This window comes from Cetorhinus maximus, chromosome 2 (assembly GCF_964194155.1).
Source record: "Cetorhinus maximus chromosome 2, sCetMax3.hap1.1, whole genome shotgun sequence".
In the NCBI taxonomy this organism is placed as follows: Eukaryota; Metazoa; Chordata; class Chondrichthyes; order Lamniformes; family Cetorhinidae; genus Cetorhinus; species Cetorhinus maximus.
In genome coordinates, this window is record NC_135880.1 from 146,249,893 (window position 1) to 146,269,848 (window position 19,956).

General features: G+C 42.5%; 1 protein-coding gene across 2 annotated transcripts in view; it reads left to right on the forward strand.

Annotated features, from left to right (window-relative positions):
• Positions 1-19,956, forward strand: part of LOC144698634 (ephrin type-A receptor 5-like) — a 357,156-nt gene that overhangs the window by 11,346 nt on the left and 325,854 nt on the right. For both annotated transcript variants that reach the window (XM_078570504.1, XM_078570505.1), the window contains exon 2: positions 3,923-3,987. In XM_078570504.1, coding sequence (XP_078426630.1) covers positions 3,923-3,987 — 65 coding nt within the window. The remainder of the gene's footprint in view (positions 1-3,922; positions 3,988-19,956) is intronic.

Here is a 19,956-nt window from a genome sequence, read left to right on the forward strand (position 1 = left end):
TGGCCATCCAGTGCAGAAAATGGAAGAATGATCTCATCCGTGCCACCAGGGTAAGTCAACCATCTTATCACACTAAACTCTCACACTCACAAGGCCATCACACATTCACTGGCATCTCACTCACTACCAGCTCAATGGGACATCACCACTCACTGTCTCACACACACCTGCACATCTCCATCTGGCCTCATCTCCTCTGGAGACTGCCTTCACAGTCCTCACCGTCTTGAGGCCACTTGCACGGATCAACATGCGCTCCCACATTCACCCTGGAATACCCTCCTTCCCTAGTACAGCTCTTGCTCTGCAGCCTCTTTCCTTGCCTGAGGCCACTTCTCCCCCTTCCCCAAACAAGACCTTGCCCTGCAGTCATTGAAAAGCCACCCCGGCCTTCCCCCAGTCTGGTAGGTAGAAACCTGCTTGTGAGCCCCTCTAAAAGTGATGCAGTGCTACGTGTGAAGCCTGGCACTGATGACCTCGAGCGTTATCTGAAGGAAGGTAGGCAAACAAACCTCGAAGTCCTGTGAAAAGTGCAGCTCACCAGGTGCACGTCACTTATGTACAGTTGTGAAACACGCCGACGTGCCCGGATGATCCAACGTGGAGGGATAATTCCGGCGAGCAGAGCTTATAATGTGATGCTGGAGTATTGAAATTAGCTTCCTGACGTGCGGCGGTGGGAAATGCAGCCCACCATTGATGGGTGGAGCAGACCATTGCAAACTAGTTTCATGACAGCGTGACACCAATTTTTGGCCTTCTCACCATAGTGTGTCTCTCCCCGCACCCAACCCCCCTCGCCATGCGCTCGATGCCAACGGGGCCGGAAAGTTCTGGTCAATTATAATTCTTATTAAGGCATGGCATTTTAGAATTGTCATCATTTGTGTAGATAACCTTACATGACAAAGTATATGATACCATTAATATTAAATGTGCATAGATTATGTTATTGTTCATTTGCATCCATGCAGCAAAATGCTTGAGAGACATTGTGCAGAGTTACTACCAACTATTGATAGGTGTAGATGGCAAAGCAGAAGGATAATAGGGAACTGTTAAAATCAGCCTTTCACAGAAGCACCAAGATCCTAGAATTTTATATATGTGCAGGTGTTGCAGAAGTAGTCAGAATTCTTTACTAAAAGTCAAATTTCCTCCACTCATTGCATGGCTTTTGCATATAAAATTCTCTTTCAGTTTAAGTCGGTGCCATAAATAGCACAAAAATAGTCGATAAGAAAGTAAGCCAGAGCATGTAGCATACAGTGTAGTACTGCAGGCGGCTTGATGAAGGGAGCTATTACACATTGAGAGACCTTTACAGAGAAGCAAAGCTGAATTCTGGAAGTAATGTCAATATCAATTATTAGCCTAGAGTACAGCATTAATTATTGAAAATGTACATTTTGCCACCTTCACTTTATTATTAAGATATTTTATTCAGGTTTGTCTGGGATATTGTTTGTGTTCATAAAGTACCTTTGTGATATTCCCCAGCTGCCTGAAAAATTTATTTTATAATTTTTGCTTAATGAACTAGTAAGTGAACTGATCCTGTGGCAAAACTATTGCGTGATGCGACTCCATTTCATTTAAAAAAAAATTTGTTCATGGGATGTGGGTGTCGCTGGTTAGGTCAGCCTTTTTTTACCCATCCCTAATGGCCCTTGTTCAGAGGGCATTTAAGAGTCAACCACATTGCTGTGGGTCTGGAGTCACATGTAGGCCAGACCAGGTAAGGATGGCAAATTTCCTTCCCTAAAGGACATTAGTGAACCAGATGGGTTTTGATGACAATCAGCAATGGTTTCATGGTTGTCATCAGACTTTTAATTCCAGATTTTTATTGACGGGATTCAAACCCAGGTCCCCAGGTCATTACCCTAGGCCTCTGGAATACTAGTCAGTGACAATATCACTATGCCACCACCTCCCCCTAAATGATGCTGTTCATGTTTTGAAAGTAGCAATGGTGGTGATGAGTTGCTTGTCTTTTCATACACACACACTAATGCTTGTTATCAACAACAGACGGATGCACATTTGCTGAAGTACAAATAACTGGGATCTGAGTCCTTGCTACCTCTAAGCATTTCAGATGGTACAAGATAGTGCAAAGTGTTCTGAATGCACTTTATTCATACACCATGCAGTTGTTTGCATATCTGATGTGTGAGTTTTATAAGGTAAATCAGTTTCCTATTTTCAGTTATTAATTTCAATTATTTACTAACAGGGGAAAAAGTACAGAGCATAACAACACCATCTTCTTGAGAAAAATTAGCACATTTGCAGGTTCTAAAACAAATCTCTCTATGAACTGTATTGAATAACAATTGTTATAGTTGCTTAAAATGAATGTAAGCATAATTAAATGCAAAAGAAGGTACATATCTGCATGTTATTAAGGTAGTCCGTCTTTAATAATCAAGAACAGAGGAACAGGAGTAGACTATTAATCTGCCATTCAGTTGGATCATATCTCAGTTTCATTTACTTGCCTTTTCTCCATATTTTTGGCACTAAAGCTCCCTGTAAAACTTTGTTGCTGTGCGCATCAAATTGTTTCAATGTGCAGAACATTAAGTCTTTTTTTTGCACAGTATTAAATACAGAATAAGGCCGACACAGCAGTTTGCAGTCTTGTATGCATGCAGATTAGTAGGAACATTGTTTTTTTTACCCTTATTTAATACAAAATATATTGATATCAGTCTTGAAAATTTAAATTGTCTCAGAATCCACAGTGCTTTGGGGAAAGAAAGTCCCAGGTTTCCACTTGACTATTTAAGGTCTTTTCTTGAAAAATACATTATTCCTATAGATCGTGGTGAATAAGTTGACTAATGAAGCCTCAAAAAATCCTTCCAAAAGTACGGGTCGACGTATACACTGAGTAGAAAACGTGAACCTGTGGTTTTGGTGTAGGTGGTTGTCATTTTAAAATGTGAAAAATAACAACACTGGTAATTCAAATTAAATCATTCTAGTTTTAATTAATTGAATAAAACGTGCCACAAACATACATTTAACCACAATCAACATTTTCTGCCCCACACTGGACATTTTCATTCCATAAAGCAACTACACCAACTAGCTGTTGCTCTGAAATCTTTGCAAGACTCAGGGTTTGATTTGGCCCACTTAAGTGCGTATGTATTGCATTGCATTTCTGGTGACAATGTAATCGTTCTGACGATTTTCGAGGACCCATTCCGATACATGCTTCTCAAGATCAGGCCAGTGGCTGGTCCCTGTTCTCATGGCGCATTTCGTTTTGGGCATCTTCCTCAGCGCAGATTCCTCCTTCTTCCAACCTTGCACCAGTTTTTCACTAGCAGTGAATTCCCTTGCTGCAGCACAATTATTTGACGAGTTAGCAAATGTTATGACGTTTAGCTTGAAACCAACTCTGTACTTCATTCTTTTTTCTGGATGACCTATTTCTGTGCATTGTCGCCATGTGCGGTCTGCTCTCTGTGGGCATGTCTTTAACTCCCACGTGTCTTCTTGGCCACCCGGCCCATTTCACCTGCTTGATCTCATGCGCTGACTTAGAAGGTGAGTAAATCATGCATTTCTGAGGTGAAAAATTGAGGCAGACTCCTAATGCAAGTATAGCATTTCCTAGCAGAAAAGGGCGTCAATCTATACGCTGGGTATAGGCCTAAACATGATTCTTCGCACCAAAAAAGAATAATCTTATATGCCAGGTGGATTTACATGCTGTGATCTACGGTAATTAAAATACTGTTAAAAATATCAAGCAAATAAAACCGAAACGTGCAATAAATGTGCAAGTGGGTTGTCTTTTCCTTAAGGTTTCTTTCCAGCTTTCATAAGGTGTCGGCAGCTGGTTCTGTTTGCAGCTCAGAATTAATGTAAACCTTACTGATTGTTCTGTTATTTGCTTTTACAGTTAATTTACTGGATTCCAGAGCTGTAATGGGAGACCTGGGATGGATAGCCTACCCAAAGAATGGGGTAAGTCTCTCAACACACTCTTTGCCAGAAGCTGCATTAGCAGGCGACGTATTAAGGGTACATTTCAAGGTCTGAAATTCCCTGGAGTAATTCCTTGCCAACCAAGAAAAAAAATGAATTGTATCATAAAGTGATTGTAGGTTGTATTTTTGTACAAGACTTAACCAAATACAAAAATCTATTACAGGAAGAATTAGCTTTAAGCCTTTCAGCATGTTCTGCTCCCCATTATGAAGTAGTGGAAGCCATTGAGGCAGCCTTATTGCAATAAGTAATCTTGTGATAAATAGGAAATATGCCTAAGTATTTAAGTTATGTGTTACTAACCCCTTTAAACAATGATTGTGTTTGCTGACCTACATTAGCTCCTGGTCCACCAACATCTTGATCTTAAAATTCGTCGTGTTCAGGTCCCTTTATGGCCTCTTGTGCATTCCACACTTCTTTCATCCCACTAGTGGTGGCCATGCCTTCAGCTGTCTAGGGCCTGAGGTCTGGAATTCCCTCCCTAAATATCTCCGCCTCTCCATCTCTCTGTCCTCCTTTAAGACACTGACTAAAACCTACAAAGCTTTTGGTCACCTGTCTTAATATTCTCCTTCTTCGTGTCAATGTCTAATTATGATTCTGTGAAGTGCCTTCGGAGGTTTTACTATGCTAAGGATGCTATGTATATGCAACCTGTTGTAGATCTGAACCTATTTTAATCACAAATATGACAATCTAATGTATAAATATTTATACAAACTAATCTCATAAAAACAATGGACTGAATAATACAGGGGTGGTGGGGGGCGGCGGACGGCATACCCTGCCCCCCAGAAACAATGTCGGCATGAAGCTGACATGCTGCATGCCGAGCTGCGGGCTGCACTAATGAGGGCGGAGTAGGACATTTGCCCCTCATTGGGGCAAAAATCTTCCCTCTGGAGCTGCCTGTTAATCGGATTAGCCAGCAGCTCCATCAGTCCTGGCAGCACCACAAAGGCATCAGTGGCCACTGCTGGGGCAGATGCAGAAGAAAAGACTCCAAGGCCTTGGATCCCCAGAACAGGTAAGTCCAGGGTCATGGGCTGGGAGGGTTTGAGTAGGTGAGGGGAAGGTGTTGGGTTTAAGGGAGGAAGCGGGTAGGAAGGAAGCAGGGGTTTGACTGAAGTGTGGGCCATCCCGCGATTGGCAAAAGGCAGCCCCCGAAGAGCGACCCCCCCCACTTTCTTCCTGCCCTTTAAACAGGCAAGTTAAAATAAAATCGGCCTGCCCACTCCCGCCTGGCTGCCCACCTCAAGCATTTTATGATGTAGGTAGCTTATTATCAGGGTCAATTGGTTTGATGACAAGCCTAATAGACCCTTGATTATTCACTTAAATATGGTAGGGGGGCTACTGATCTTGGCACCCGCCTGCCCCCGCTGTATTATGGGGGTGAGCTGGGGGGTGGGTGGGAAGGTGGTGGGATGGGCACCCGCCCTATTTTACATGCCCCCCTGCAGGAAACACGCCCGCTGGGAGCATGTAAAATTCAGCCCAAGTATATCTAATCATTTTAATTATGTTGAGTGTTAGACTCAGCTTGTAACTAGATGACTTAATTACATCACTTCAAAAACCATGCTTATTCTGAAGATATATATTTGAAGTTGGAAGATGGCAATCCAGAAATTTCATATTGAAATGCATTTTTGGTGCATGTTTTTCAAGTTGTTTGTATCATGGGGCAGAATTTTACGACAGCAGGATTTTCCGTTCCCGCTGAAGTCAATGGGGTTTATTATGGCTCACCGCATTTTATGGCCCCCTCCCCACCGAAACAGGGCTGTAAAATTCTACCCATGGACATTATAATGTAAATAATACTTTCCTTGTATATACAAGTATTTGTAATATGGTTGAAACATAACACACAAAATCTGTAACTGTGGACTAAAATAGGGGCAATTCAAATTGTTGGGAAGTGATAGTAAATTTGGCATCTAAGAATCTCTGAAATTTGGAGAACACTGCTTCCTTTGTCAGAAGTATAAGTTTAATCCCCATCTTTAAGTATATTAGATAATGGAAATTTCCAAGGTGGGAAATCCTCAAGTTAAAAATATAAAGTACCGTGACATTAAAACATGCAACTAATTTGCATAATATTAAAGTAAGTAATCCCTTCAATGTTTAATGTTCAGTTTATTGTTTGACAGGTTGCAATCTTTTTTAGTAAGGAAAGTTTGAGATCTCTCAAAGGAGTGGACTTTTTGAACTTTGAAGTACAGTGATAGTTCCTTTGACAACATAGCCCATTTGAGAGTAACATTTAGTTCAGCACAAGTTGAGATCAAACAATTCAAAGGACTCTAGCAACCTGACTTGCATGACCATGTGCTCCATCATAACTTTTACATCTTTTCTGTATGTGGAAAGATTGAGTACATGCTGAAAAAAGAGAGGATATCCCAAATTCTAATGTTGCCATTTTAGATACAGACTTGCAGATTCAATTGCATTATGACAAAGACACGTGTAAATGGTTTCGGACAGGCACTCTGTAAACAATTTTAAGGTAAAATAGTATTTTGAAGAACTCACAAGTATTGATAGATGGCATTTAGTGTGCTTCATTGGAGTTGAAAGGCAATGAAGAAATTTTAGCTATAACAAAATATCAAATATTAAGATGTATTGATAATAGAGCATTTTCCAAAAAATATATAAGTACACAGAACATTTTAGTACGATTGCAGAATAGAACAAAAATCTGATAGTGATGTTTTACTAACCATCAAAAAGATTGGAGTGTCTTTCATATTGTGTAACCCACAGGAGGAAAATTCCTGCGCAGTAGGTTCTATTACTGTTCTGCAAAATTCGATTTAATCGTTCAAGATATTAATGAGAACAGATTATGCGTGACATAAAAACTGCTTTTGTAATCAGAAAGCTAGCATGTAATTTTCAGAGAAAATGTTGCTTCTATTTTGAACTAGCTTATAAAATTACATGCAAAACTGTGTACAAATGTTGATAAAAATCCTATTTTCACTGTCCTGGGAGCCTTTGGAGATGGTGGTTGAAAGGCCTGCAAAATAGAATTAAGCTCAGCATTATTTCCTTTATATCTGGTACTGAGGTGTTTGAAATTGCACCTGCTTTACGCTGTGATTTAACTTGATAGAAAACATCATTTAAAACAATAAGGCATGACTGCCCCTCACAAATCTTTTCTCTGTTTCCATATGCCTCTCAAATACACATGAACAGTATTAAGTGTTAAGCCCACAGAATATCCTTGTAGGTTTGAATTTCACAATATGATTTTGCATTATTTCATTACATCACATCAAGCAATGTAGAAAAATGATACGGTGTGCAGATTTTTCAAACACTGCCTTATATACTCCATTAAGTTGCAGTATCTGGAATTTAAGACGAACAATTGACAGGCTGTGAAAAATCTTATTCATTCTGACTTAACTCTCAGTTGGCTAAATAAACAGGAAGTTTATAGAGTTAGCACACCACATTGTGGTTTCTACTTTAAAGGTTATTTATTTGTTGCCATGTTGGAAACTTATATCAATAAATTTCAACTCTAGGAGAAACAATAAAGCTGATTTTCATCTATAATGCAGATGGACAAGGCAGTAAGTGGAGAAGTGGCACTGTCTGCTTGATGACACTATCGAGATGTTTGAACCATTTTCATGTTCAGACCTTTGTTTAACTTGTTCTGAAATTTTCCAGTGTTTGACATTGTCCGGTGACATGGAAGATTTTTGGGGTGCCAAGAAAAGCAGGAATCCTCCTGCTGGCAATGCAAAGTGCCACAACTTTATTTTTACAGTGTTTTGGAGGGTTCTGCACCAGTCCCTTTAAAGACTGCTGGTTCAGCTGCTTGATCTACAGTTCCAAAGGATGAAGGGCATGTTTCACAAGGAGAATGGGATCCTACAAACACCATAGGACACCCATTTAAATATTTTAATTTCAGATGGAAGCACTGGTCACTTATTTCGAGAGAAAACCGAGTCGGGTGGCTGTTTTAAGACGAGTGAATAGTGCATTTCTTTAATAAAATTTCCATCTGCCTGCCATGTGAATGGGACAGTAGACAGATGAAAAGCCCCCAAAACAAAACTGCCAAAATCAATGAGATAAAGTTATTTAGATTTTGAATATAAGCCCTTGTAGTTAATGTTAGAATTGCAGATGATCTGAATCTGAGCAGCTTTCATAGAGATTCAAACATGAGTTTTTGGAGCAACAGGTGGTATATTCAATGCTATCTAAGGGAATACATAAAATCTGAAGGGCTTTTAATCCAATTTTCAAGCATTTCTTTCTGATTAAGATGTATTAATAATGCTAATTTCTAATTCCTTGAGGTATTATTTTTGCTTTCACCTATTACCACTGAAACCCTACTCCATCTTTATCACCTTGCGACTTGACTCTGACTTTTTCCCACCCTATCACCCTTTGCCCTGCGCAATTTCCAACTTACTCAGGTCTCTTAAGACACCATTTCCTCTCTGTATTTCGATCAGTGCCCTCCTCAACAAGCTCCCCCATTCCTTTTGCTCACTGCATTGACTTTAAGATCCTTGTCCTTGCTGTGAAGTCCTACGTCCTTTCTCATCCTCCATGAGCAATCTCCTCCAGCTGTGCATGAACATTTTAAATTACATTTTAAATTAGTCTATACAACTGCCGATGAGAGAACACCTGGGTCCATTATGTTCCTCTTATGCTGCATTACTCTTCCCTTTCTTGCTTTCTTCACTTGTTCCTTCAGCAAGTTGCCCATGATAATTCATTCCCAACCATCTTGTATCTCAACCAGTTTTCTTCACAAGCCAATCTTTCTGGCCTTTCTCAGTGAAATTTCTTTCAAGCTGTAGCTAATTTTGTAACGTGGGCATGCACCACCAGGAAATAGGAAAATTATGATCAAATTTGTTTCATTTGCAACCAGCAATAGCTTCATTCCACCAGTATAGGTTGAATTTAAACTCAGGCTCCACAGATGAAAGAGCTCTGCAAATATAGTTTCTCTTTGCTACATATGATTCTACACTTCAGTATCTCACTGCAGAGACAATTTTACACTTCCTATAGCCACTTAACTGACTTCATACAAAGGTTTTCCAGGGCATCTTTGTTTACATTTTTTTAATAATCTAGTAATTTAAATTGAACTTGATCTGAACTTGGATGTTTGCATTTATTGGAAATTTCCAGGTAAATTCACTCTCAGAAGAGGTCATATGCAAATCAAATTGTTGAAATAAGGATTGTATGTCTTGTGATATATAATGGATTTTACATTAAAAAAATGATCAGCTGGCATCTGCCAGCATGATTTCTGGAGAGACAAGAAAAAAATATCTTGTGGTGGTTTATTGTTTCCCAGAACCAACTCCCGTGGGAGAACAATTGTGATGAAATCCAAACAAGATCAATTATTATTTGCCTGTAATTTTCTCATCATTGTTTCCTCATTATATAAGAGCCAGGAGCATTTGAATGGTAGTAGTGCATAACTTCTATTCCTAGCTGGCTTCCTTGAATATTCACCTATGTTACAGAAAGGAAAAGCAAGGTGTCATCCAAATGTAGCCTTCAATTAGGGCTTGCAATAAATAAACCTATATACATTCCAGAACAGATACTGTCAAATGCACTGTTTTTAAGCAAGCATTTCCCTCTTTGTAGGTAATGTGGGTGTCATTGTATAAAATGAAGATGTTGTAACAAACTGATAGGGCACAGTACATTTTTTTAATGGAATAGTGGTTAGAGAGCTGTGTAAAGCAGAAAGAAATAGGCAACAGAAGATCACAGTTTTGTAACCGGAAATAGCATTGTTAGAAGTACATCACTTTGTTGTGTAATGAGGTATTGTCAGAGTTTTAACTGACACAGGCTGGGAGTGAGTGGGAGGGGAGTGGGTTCAATTTTGCAAAGGCGGTTAAAGCCCTGAAAGGTAGCTTTGGGTCAGGAACCCAATATGATCCCATCCACTTCCAGGTTTAACCTGGGCGGGATTGCAGGTGATTGGGAAACACCCTTGGAGCTGTCAGATAAGAAATTAAAATATTAAAAGAGGCAATTCACTGCTTATAACATCCAACATTCTGGCTTTAATAGCCAGCACACAGGTTTCCTGAACTGTGTGGGACTCATTAGGGCCAAATAGTTGAGAACACAGTGGGCAGTACTTGTTCAGTGAAAGGCCATTCAGCCCATCATGTCTGCACTGGCTCTCCAAATGAGCATCATGACTTAGTGCCATTCTCCTGCCTTTTGCCTATACCCTTGCACATGGTTTCTATTCAAATAATCATCCAATGCCCCATTGAATGCCTCGATTGAACCTGCCTCCACCACACTCCAGACAGTGCATTCCAGACTCGAACCACATGCTGTATGGAAAAGTTTTTTCTCACATCACATTTGCTTCTTTGCAAATCACTTTAAATCACTTTTATTCTCGATCCTTTTATGAGCAGGAACAGTTTCTCTCTATCTACTCTATCCAGCCCCCTCATGATTTTGAACACCTCTATCAAATCTCCTCTTAGCCTTCTCCTCTCCAAGGAGAACAGTCCCACTCTCTCCAATCTATCTTCATAACTCAAGTTTCTCATCCCTGGAAACATTCTTGTAAACCTCTTCTGCACTCTCTCCAATGCATTCACTTCCTTCCTATAGTGTGGCGCCCAGAACTGTACACAATACACCAGCTGAGGTCCAACTAGTGTCTTATATAAGCTCAGCATAACCTTCCTGCTCTTGTACTTGATGCCCCTATTAATTAAGCCCAGGATACTGTATGGCTGCAGTCCTGACTAGGTTAGAAGCTGGTGCTCACAGCACTTCTCAGAGGGTGGTTTCACTGCTTGACAGGTGATTTCCAACTTCTTGATAGTCATTTCATCCGTCTTACACTTCACTCAATTTAATCTACACTTCCCCACCATCAGCCTGCTCTACACCATGGGAGCAGTTTATGCAACTCCAACTTGGATATCTGATGAGAAACAAGAGGAACATCACCAACAGCATCCACAGCAGCAGGAGTAATACCAGCAGATGCACAAGCTTCCACCTGCTCAGCCACATGCCGCTCCACAGAACAGAGTGGACACAGAGTTCCAGCTCACAGGAGATGAGACCACCAGGCAGAGAATCAGCCGTCTGGACATGTGTGAGCATCAGTGCTTCAGGAGGCTCAAGTCTTTTACAGCAGGCCATTGTTGAATCTGCAGTCTCCTGAAACAAAACCGCCTTCCTAGAAACCAGATGGGCATACGTTGTCAATGGCCAATAAGGTGTCTGTAACTAGAGGCCTCCCCACCCTCAGCCACCCTCCTCACTCTTGAGGCACTGTATTCAGGTTCAAGGGTCCATACTCTTATTGCACGTTTCCTCAGCTGCTTTCATCCACACCTGTCAGTGTGAGTGGCCTCTTCCGATCCCATCCTTGGGACCCATCACCTTATTTCAGTCCCTCAGATCCCTCCAGGAAAGAGTCTGAGACCTGGGGTGCAGCCTTCCAAGGTCAGTTTACCATTTCTGTTGTTGCTTTAGCCTCAGGAATCAATTCACAGTTCAGCCATTCTGACCCCTGCCTGGACCCCTTCTAGTAGAAATCCTTCCTAAGACTGTTACAGTGCTTCACCCTGCCTGACCTCTCATGATTGGTCAAGAAACCCAGAAACCATGGCTGAGTTAAAGAGCCATGGCAAACACACTTCAATTACAAATGGATTCACTACCCACTATCAGCCTCTGGGCTGCATATGGTTCTGTTTAAGTAAAAGTCCACTCGTTATTTGTGACAATCACGTAATTCATGAATCAAATGAACCTGTGCTTTGTAAAATAATTTTTCAACATTATTTATATATTATGTATATAGTGTTTACCTTCTATGTTGAAACAACTCAAAAGCCTTCACACAATTAATTACTCATCCTTAAAGACAGGGTTTTTTAGGTATGTGGGCAAACATTCTGCTGTGCCAGTGGGCACTTTTGCATAAATCTGGATTAGTAGCTTGTTCTGAGATGTCAATTGCAGAGCAGTCAATAACCTCTAATATAAAAATTCAGTACAAACACTAAAACTTAACACCAGAGGCAGCTCCAGATTTCCAATACCAAAATCTGGAATCTGTGCAATGGAACAGAAGAAAGGGAATAGCTAATTCACTTGATTGCCCCTACTATGCAATTTTAGCTCTATTTTCTTAATTCCAGTTTTTTGTTCCTTTTCTATAATCCCTTAATATCCTTATTTGTCAAGTAATTATCCACGTTCCTGTTATATACTTCAATTTCACCTCATGTTCTTTTGGGGAAGAGGATTCCATGTAGCACAATCCTGCGCAGGAAGCATCATTTTCTTGAATTCACATTTTTAAATTAATCTACAGGATGTGGGCTTCGCTGGCCAGGCCAGCATTTATTGCCCATCCCTAATTACCCTTGAGAAGGGTGAGCTGCCTTCTTGAACCTCTGCAGTCCATATGGTGTAGGTACACCCACAGTGCTGTTAGGAAGGGAGTTCCAGGATTCTGCTCCAACGAAAGTGAAGGAATGGTGACACGTTTTCAAGTCAGGATGGAGAGTGACTTGAAGGGACCTTCCAGGTGGTGGTATTCCCACGTGTCTGCTGCCCTTCTTCTTCTAGATGGCAGCGGCTGTGGGTTTGGAAGATGCTGTCTAAGGAGCCTTGGTGAGTTTCTGCAGTGGGTCTTGTAGATAGTACACTCTGTTGCCACTGTGCGTCAGTAATGGAGGGAATGAATGATTGTGGATGGGGAGCCAATCATGTGGGCTGCTTTGTCCTGGATGGTGTCTGGCTTCTTGAGTGTTGTTGGAGCTGCACTCATCCAGGAAGTGGAGAGTATTCCGTAACACTTGTGCCTTGTAGATGGTGGACACGCTCTGGCGAGTCAGGAGGTGAGTTACTCGCTGCAGGATTCCCAGCCTCCGACCTGCCACAGTATTTATATGGCTAGTCCAGTTCAGTTCCTAGTGAATGGTAACCCCCCAGGATGTTGATAATGGGGAATTCAGCAATGGTAATGCCATTGGATGACAAGTGGCGATGGTTAGATTCTCTCTTGTTGGAGATGGTCATTGCCTGGCAATTGTGTGGTGCGAATGTTACTTGCCACTTGTCAGCCCAAGCCTGGATATAGTCCAGGTCTTGCTGCATTTGGACATGGACTGCTTTGGTATCTGAGGAGTCGTGAATGGTGCTGAACATTGTGCAATCGTCAGCAAACATTTCCACTTCTATGATAGAAGGAAGGTCATTGATGAAGCAGCTGAAGATGGTCAGGCCTAGGACATTACCCTGAGGAATTCCTGTAGTGCTGTCCTGGAATAGAGATGATCGACCTCCAACCACCACAACCACCTTCCTTTGTGCTAGGTATGAATCCAGTTTTGCTAGGGCGCCTTGATGCCATACTCAGTCAAATGCTGCCTTGATGTCAAGGGCAGTCACTCTCACCTCTTTTGTCCATGTTTGAACCAAGGCTGCAATGAGGTCAGGAGCTGAGTGACCCTGGCGGAACCCAAACTGAGCGCCAGCGAGCAGGTTAGTGCTAAGCAAGTGCCACTTGATAGCACTGTTGATGACCACTTCCATCACTTCACTAATGATCGAGAGTAGACTGGTGGGGCTGTAATTGGCCGGGTTGAATTTATCCTGCTTTTTGTGCACAGGGCATAACTGGGCAATTTCCTCCCTTGCCGGGCAGATGCCAGTGTTGTTGCTGCACTGGAGCAGCTTGGCTAGGGCCGCGGCAAGTTCTGGATCTCAAGTCTTCAGTACTATTGCCCGAATGTTGACAGGGCCCATAGCCTTTGCAGTATCTAGTGCCTTCAGCTGTTTCTTGATATTTTTTGGCATGAATCAAATTGGCTGAATTCTGGTATCTGTGATGCTGAGGACCTCCGGAGGAGGCCGAAGTGAATCATCCACTTGGCCTTTCTGGCTGAAGATTGTTGCAAATTCTTCAGCCTTATCTTTTGCATTGATGTGCTGGACTCCCCTGTCATTGAAGATGGTTAGGCTTGGGACACTACCCTGAGGGACTTCTGCAGTGATGCCTCCTCCTCCAGCGAGTTGTTTAATTGTCCACCACCATTCACTACTGGGTGTGGCAGGACTGCAGAGCTTAGATCTAATCCGTTGGTTGTGGAATCACTTAGCTCTGTCTATCACTTTTTGCTTATGCTTTTTGGCACGTGAGTAGTCCTGTGTTGTAACTTCACCAGGTTAACACCTCATTTTTAGGTCTGCCTGTTGCTGCTCCTGGCATGCTCTCCTGCACTCTTCATTGAACTAGTGTTGATTCCCTGGCTTGGTGGTAATGGTAGAATGGGGGATATGTTGGGCCATGAAGTATTCAATGAACGGCATGGCACTAGGAAGTTCTGAGGAATAAAGGGACCTTGGCGTTTGTGTCCATAGATCTCTGAAGGCAGAGGGGCATGTTAGTGCGGTGGTGAAAAAGGCACATGGGACACTTGCCTTTATCAATTGAGGCATAGATTACAAAAGTGGGGAGGTCATGTTGGAGTTGTATAGAACTTTGGTGAGGCCACAGCTGGAGTACTGTGTGCAGTTCTGGTTGCCACACTATAGGAAGGATGTGATTGCACTGGAGGGGGTGCAGAGGAGATTCACCAGGATGTTGCCTGGGATGAAACATTTAAGTTATGAAGAGAGATTGGATAGACTTGGGTTGTTTTCATTGGAGCAGAGAAGACTGAGGGGCGACCTGATCGAGGTGTACAAGATTATGAGGGGCATGGACAGGGTGGATAGGGAGCAGCTGTTACTCTTAGTTGGAGGGTCAGTCAAAAGGGGGCATAAGTTCAGTGAGGGGCAGGAGGTTTAGGAGGGATGTGAGGAAAATATTTTTCACCTAGAGGGTGGTGATGGTCTGGAATGCACTACCTGGGAGGGTGGTGAAGTTGGGTTGCCTCACATCCTTTAAAAAGTACCTGGATGAGCACTTGGCACATCATAACATTCAAGGCTGTGGGCCAAGTGCTGGTAAATGGGATTTGGTAGGTAGGTCAGGTGTTTTTCACATGTCAGTGCAGACTCGATGGACTGAAGGGCCTCTTCTGCACTGTGATTCTGTGATGTGAGGTTACAGATTGAGTACAACTCTGCTGCTGCTGTTGGCCTACAGCACCTCTTGGTTGCCCAGTCTTGACTTGCTCGATCTGTTTGAAATCTGTCCCATTTAGCACAGAGATAGTGCCATACAACACAATGGAGGGTTTCCTCAATGTGAAGATGGGACTTCATCTCTAGAAGGACTGTACAATGGTCACTTCTACCGATACTGTCATGGGGAGATGCATCTCTGGCAGGCAGTTTGGTGAGGATGAGGTCAAATATGTTTTTCCCTCTTGTTGGTTCCCTCACCACCTGCTGCAGACCCAGTCTAGCAGCTATGCCCTTTTGGACTTGGCCAGCTCAGTCTGTGGTGGTGCTACTGAGCCATTCTTGGCGATGGACATTGTCCCTCACCCAGAGTACATTCTGTGCTCTTGCCACCCTCAGTGCTTCCTCCAAGTGGTGTTCAACATGGAGAAGCACTGATTCATCAACTGAGGGGTGGGGGGGTGGAAGTGGGGGGCTGCAGTATGTCGTTATCATTCCTTGTCCATGTTTGACTTGATGCCATGAGGCTTCTTGGGGTCCAGTGGCAATGTTGAGGACTCCCAGGGCAACTCACTCCTGACTGTATACCACTGTGCCACTACCTCTGTTGGTTCTGTCCTGCTGGTGGGACAGGGCATACCCAGGAATGGTGATGACTGTGTCTGGGACAGTGTCATATTCACAGGGGAACATATCTTACAGCCAATGGCAGGTTGTTGCTCGACTAGTCTGAGAAACAGCAGCTGTTGCTTGGTGATGGACATTGTCCCTCACTCAGAAAACATTTTGTGTCCTTGCTGAGAAACAGCTCTACCAATTTTAGCATTCGCCAGATGTTAGTAAGGAGGACTTTGCAGGGTCAACAGGGCTGAATTTGCCATTTCTGGTGACTAGGCCGATGCTGGGCAGTACATTCCTTTCAGGCATTTTAGTAGATTGATACAACTGAGTGGCTTGCTAGGGCATTTTAAGAGTCAGCCACATTGCTGTGGGTCTGGAGTCACATGCAAGCCAGATCAGGTAAGGACAGTATCTCTAAAGAGCATTAGTGAATCAGATAGGTTTTTACAATAGCTTCATGGTCATCTTTTAATTCCAGATTTTTATTGAATTCAAATTTCACCATCTGCCATGGTGGAATTGAACTCAGGTCCCCAGAGCATTACCCTGGCTCTCTGGATTGCTAGTCCAATGAAAATACCACTACACCACTGCCTCCCCATTTAACTGTCTTAGTTCTAATTTAAAGAGTATAGTCCTGTGCTCTGATTTTCAGGATGAGATGTTGATGGCATTGTGTCAGTAGGGGGCTTGCTTTGTGGGTTTTGTATGTTGAATACATTGGGTTTACATTGCTACATTGCTAGCAAGGGACAAAGAATGGAGATTCCTAATAGAACAAAGCTCTTTTGTGATCCCTCCACATTAAAAGGGGGAAATATTTTTCCTTGAAAGTACACTTTATCCCAGAATATTGGCCCCAATGTTGCGAGGAAGCTGTAATCCCCAGATCCAATCCAGTAACAGCCAGCCGTCACAAGGCCATAACTGAGAAAGAGAGTCGACAAGGTGGGAGGGAGATATTGTGGGGTGGGAGGGGTGGGGAGGAGGGCTGTGAATCATGATTGGGGAGCTGATTGCGGTTGGGAGGAGAACGGATTTTAATCAGATGAGAGAGATTGTGGCCACAATGGAGAGATCCTGGTCAGTGGAATCATGATACATAATGCGTTGCCAGTGCTGATGAAAGAAGCTGGAAAGCAGGAAAATCTCTTAAGTTTTAAACCATTCAGTCAACATGGGGTGTGTGGTCTATAACTGGAGATCAGAGCACACAGATAGTACGTGAGTTTAACAAGCAAGAAACAGCACCTCGAGAAATGCCCAGCTCATCCTAATAAGCCCAAAACTGTGTCATCTACTCATGAATGGATTTACCCTTATGTAATATGCATGCTCTTTAGCCTTTTTTGGATGAGTCCACTTCTAGAATGGGCACTTCTCTGAGATCGTAGAATTGCAATAGTGTCACAAAAATATGCCAAATCAGTACTAGGAACCATTTTTACCACACCAAGTTCCTTTTCATTCTTGGGACTAGATTGCTTCTGGTTTCTTCCACATCCATGGGACGATTTCTTAGTTATCATTGATTATTTTTCCAAGTATCCTATCATCCATCAATTGCACGATACATCAAGCACTGACACACATGCTAAGTGTTATTTTAAGTTTATTTTGGGTACCCAGGGAGGTAATCTCAGATAACAGGCTTCAGTTTACTGGAAAGCCATTCAGGGACATGGTAAAAAGTAGGAAATAGATTACACTACTTCATTTTTGCACTACCCCAGATCCAATGCATGGCTGAAAGAATGGTTTATATAGTGAAACATTTTATTCTGAAGTGCAGACAGACCAAACAAGATCTGCATATTGCAATGCTATACCTTAGAGCAACACCTCTAAATGCAACCATCCCATCACTGGTGGAACTCATATTTGGTGGACCAGTGTGCACAAATCTACTTGGTATTCATCAATCTACTCTTCCAGAGGTCAGAGAAGATTTTTTCAAAGACAGGGGAGGATGAAAGGCGTGCATGACAGGAATGCTGGTAAAGAGTTGTTAAATTCAAAGATAGGGTAATAGGACCAAATTCAATATACCTCAGAAGGTACATGGCAACCAGCTGAAGTGACAAGGAATAAAAACAGAAGATGCTGGAAATACTCAGCAGGTCTGGCAGAATCTGTGGAGAGAGAAACAGAGTTGACATTTCGAGTCCGCATGACAATTCTTCAGAGCTGAAGAGAGGCAGAAATGTGATGTATTTTGCACTGTTTAAGAAAGGGGTGGAGCAGGCGAAGCAAAATAGGTCAGGGATAGGTGAGAGCTCAGGAGAAATTTGACAAAGGTGTCATGGACACAAGATAAAGGAAGTGTTAATGTTAGTGTGTTAAAGACTAAAGAAGGTGATAATAGTGGCATAAAGGTCGGATAGCAGAATGTGTTAATAACAAGACAAGGGTCAGCACACTCTGAAAGCAAAACATAAGAACAAGTTACAAGGAGCCCTGTGGGGGTAGGGGCTGGAAAAAAATTAAAAATGATCAAATTAGAGGACAGAGTTCATGGTCTGAAATTGTCGAACTCAATGTTAAATCCAGAAGGCTGTAAAATGCCTGATAGGAAGATGAGGTATTGTTTCGTGAACTCTGGCAGAAGTGCTATCTTTCAAATGAGATGTTAAACCTAGTCTCTGCCTGCCTTCTCAGATGGATGCAAAGCAATGCTATATTTGCACTTACTTTATTGATCTAGCATTGCCTGCCTTTTACTTTCATCTGCTGGATTTCCTGAGGCCTGGAAAACTTGTCCAAAGTAGATAAAAGCAGAAAGCATATAAAAATGGAGGTACGCAGTCTCCTTTAAAGCTTTTAATGGTTAACCTGCCGCCTGAGAGCAGAATGATCTTCACGCCCCTACCTCAACCTACCTTCTGAGAGTGGGTTGGTCTTCAGCCCACCACCCTTAACCCCACTGCCTGAGAATGGATTGGTTGTCACCACCCCAAACCTGCCTTCTGAGAGCAGAGTGGTCATTGGCCCCCCCGCCTCACCCCTCCGCAACCCCCACTCCCAACCTGCCTCTTGAGTGCAGAATGGTCATTGCTCCCCCACCTTCAACCTCCTGAAAGAGCTTGGTCACTGCCCCCACCCCACCCACTCCCAGCCTGCCCCCTGAGAGCGGATTTGTCATTGACGTCCCACCCCCGACCACCTCCTGAGAGTGGATTGGTCATAATTCCCCCCCTCCCCCACCTCCACTCCCCAAATACATCCTGAGAGCAAATTTGTCATCGCCAACCTCGGCCCCCATCCCAGCCCACCTCCATCCCAGTCCACCTCCTGAGAGTGGATTGGTCATTTCCACCCCATCCCCAACCACCTCCTGTGAGCAGATTGATCATCGACTCTCGCTACCCACCCGTCACCCCTACCCACCTCTGTTAGCATCCCAAGTTGTAGGTGGGCTTGAAATTTTTCATATTTTAGTTTCTCAGCTGACCCAAATTCAGGCTGAAAAATCTTTTTTACATCTGTGCACTCTTTTAATTCTGTTCATCATTGGCAATGTATTTCAAATCATTTGCACAGATGTTCTGTGTGAGAAAAGGTGTATGTGAGTTCAGGAAGCGGAAAGGGTATTTAAGCATGAAAGTGGATAAATTGACCCACTGCATGCAAGATCCTGTGTTGCTCTAATGTATGTCGGGGTGTTCCTCCAGGAATCAGATTGTTATGCATCTGCAGTATCTGCTGTTTTTTTTCTTACAGACTAGAAGGGAACAATTACATCCTGTGAATCTTCCTCACACTTGCTGTTTACTATTGTAAGCCAATTAATCATAGAGTCATCATTATGGTTATAAATCTATGATAGCAGTTCGAGGATTGCATTCCTGATGTCAGAACTCCCATGGGGTTTCCCAATTTAAATCATAAAAGCATCAGATGTCCTCTGAGGTCCTGTTGATTACATTACCCATATGGTCAAAATCCCAAGACATTAAGTCATTTGCTTTATGTAAATCTATGACAAATAATGAGCAAAAAGCTAACAATAAGAAACATTATTATTCAATTTGCAATGTTTTAATAATCGATTAGAGCCCACTACAACATCATTTGTACATTTTCATTAGCTTTCTCCTATTAGACCTAGTCCAAGAATTCACTGCAGAAGTTAAAACAACACAAAGAAAAATGCAGCCAAAGAAA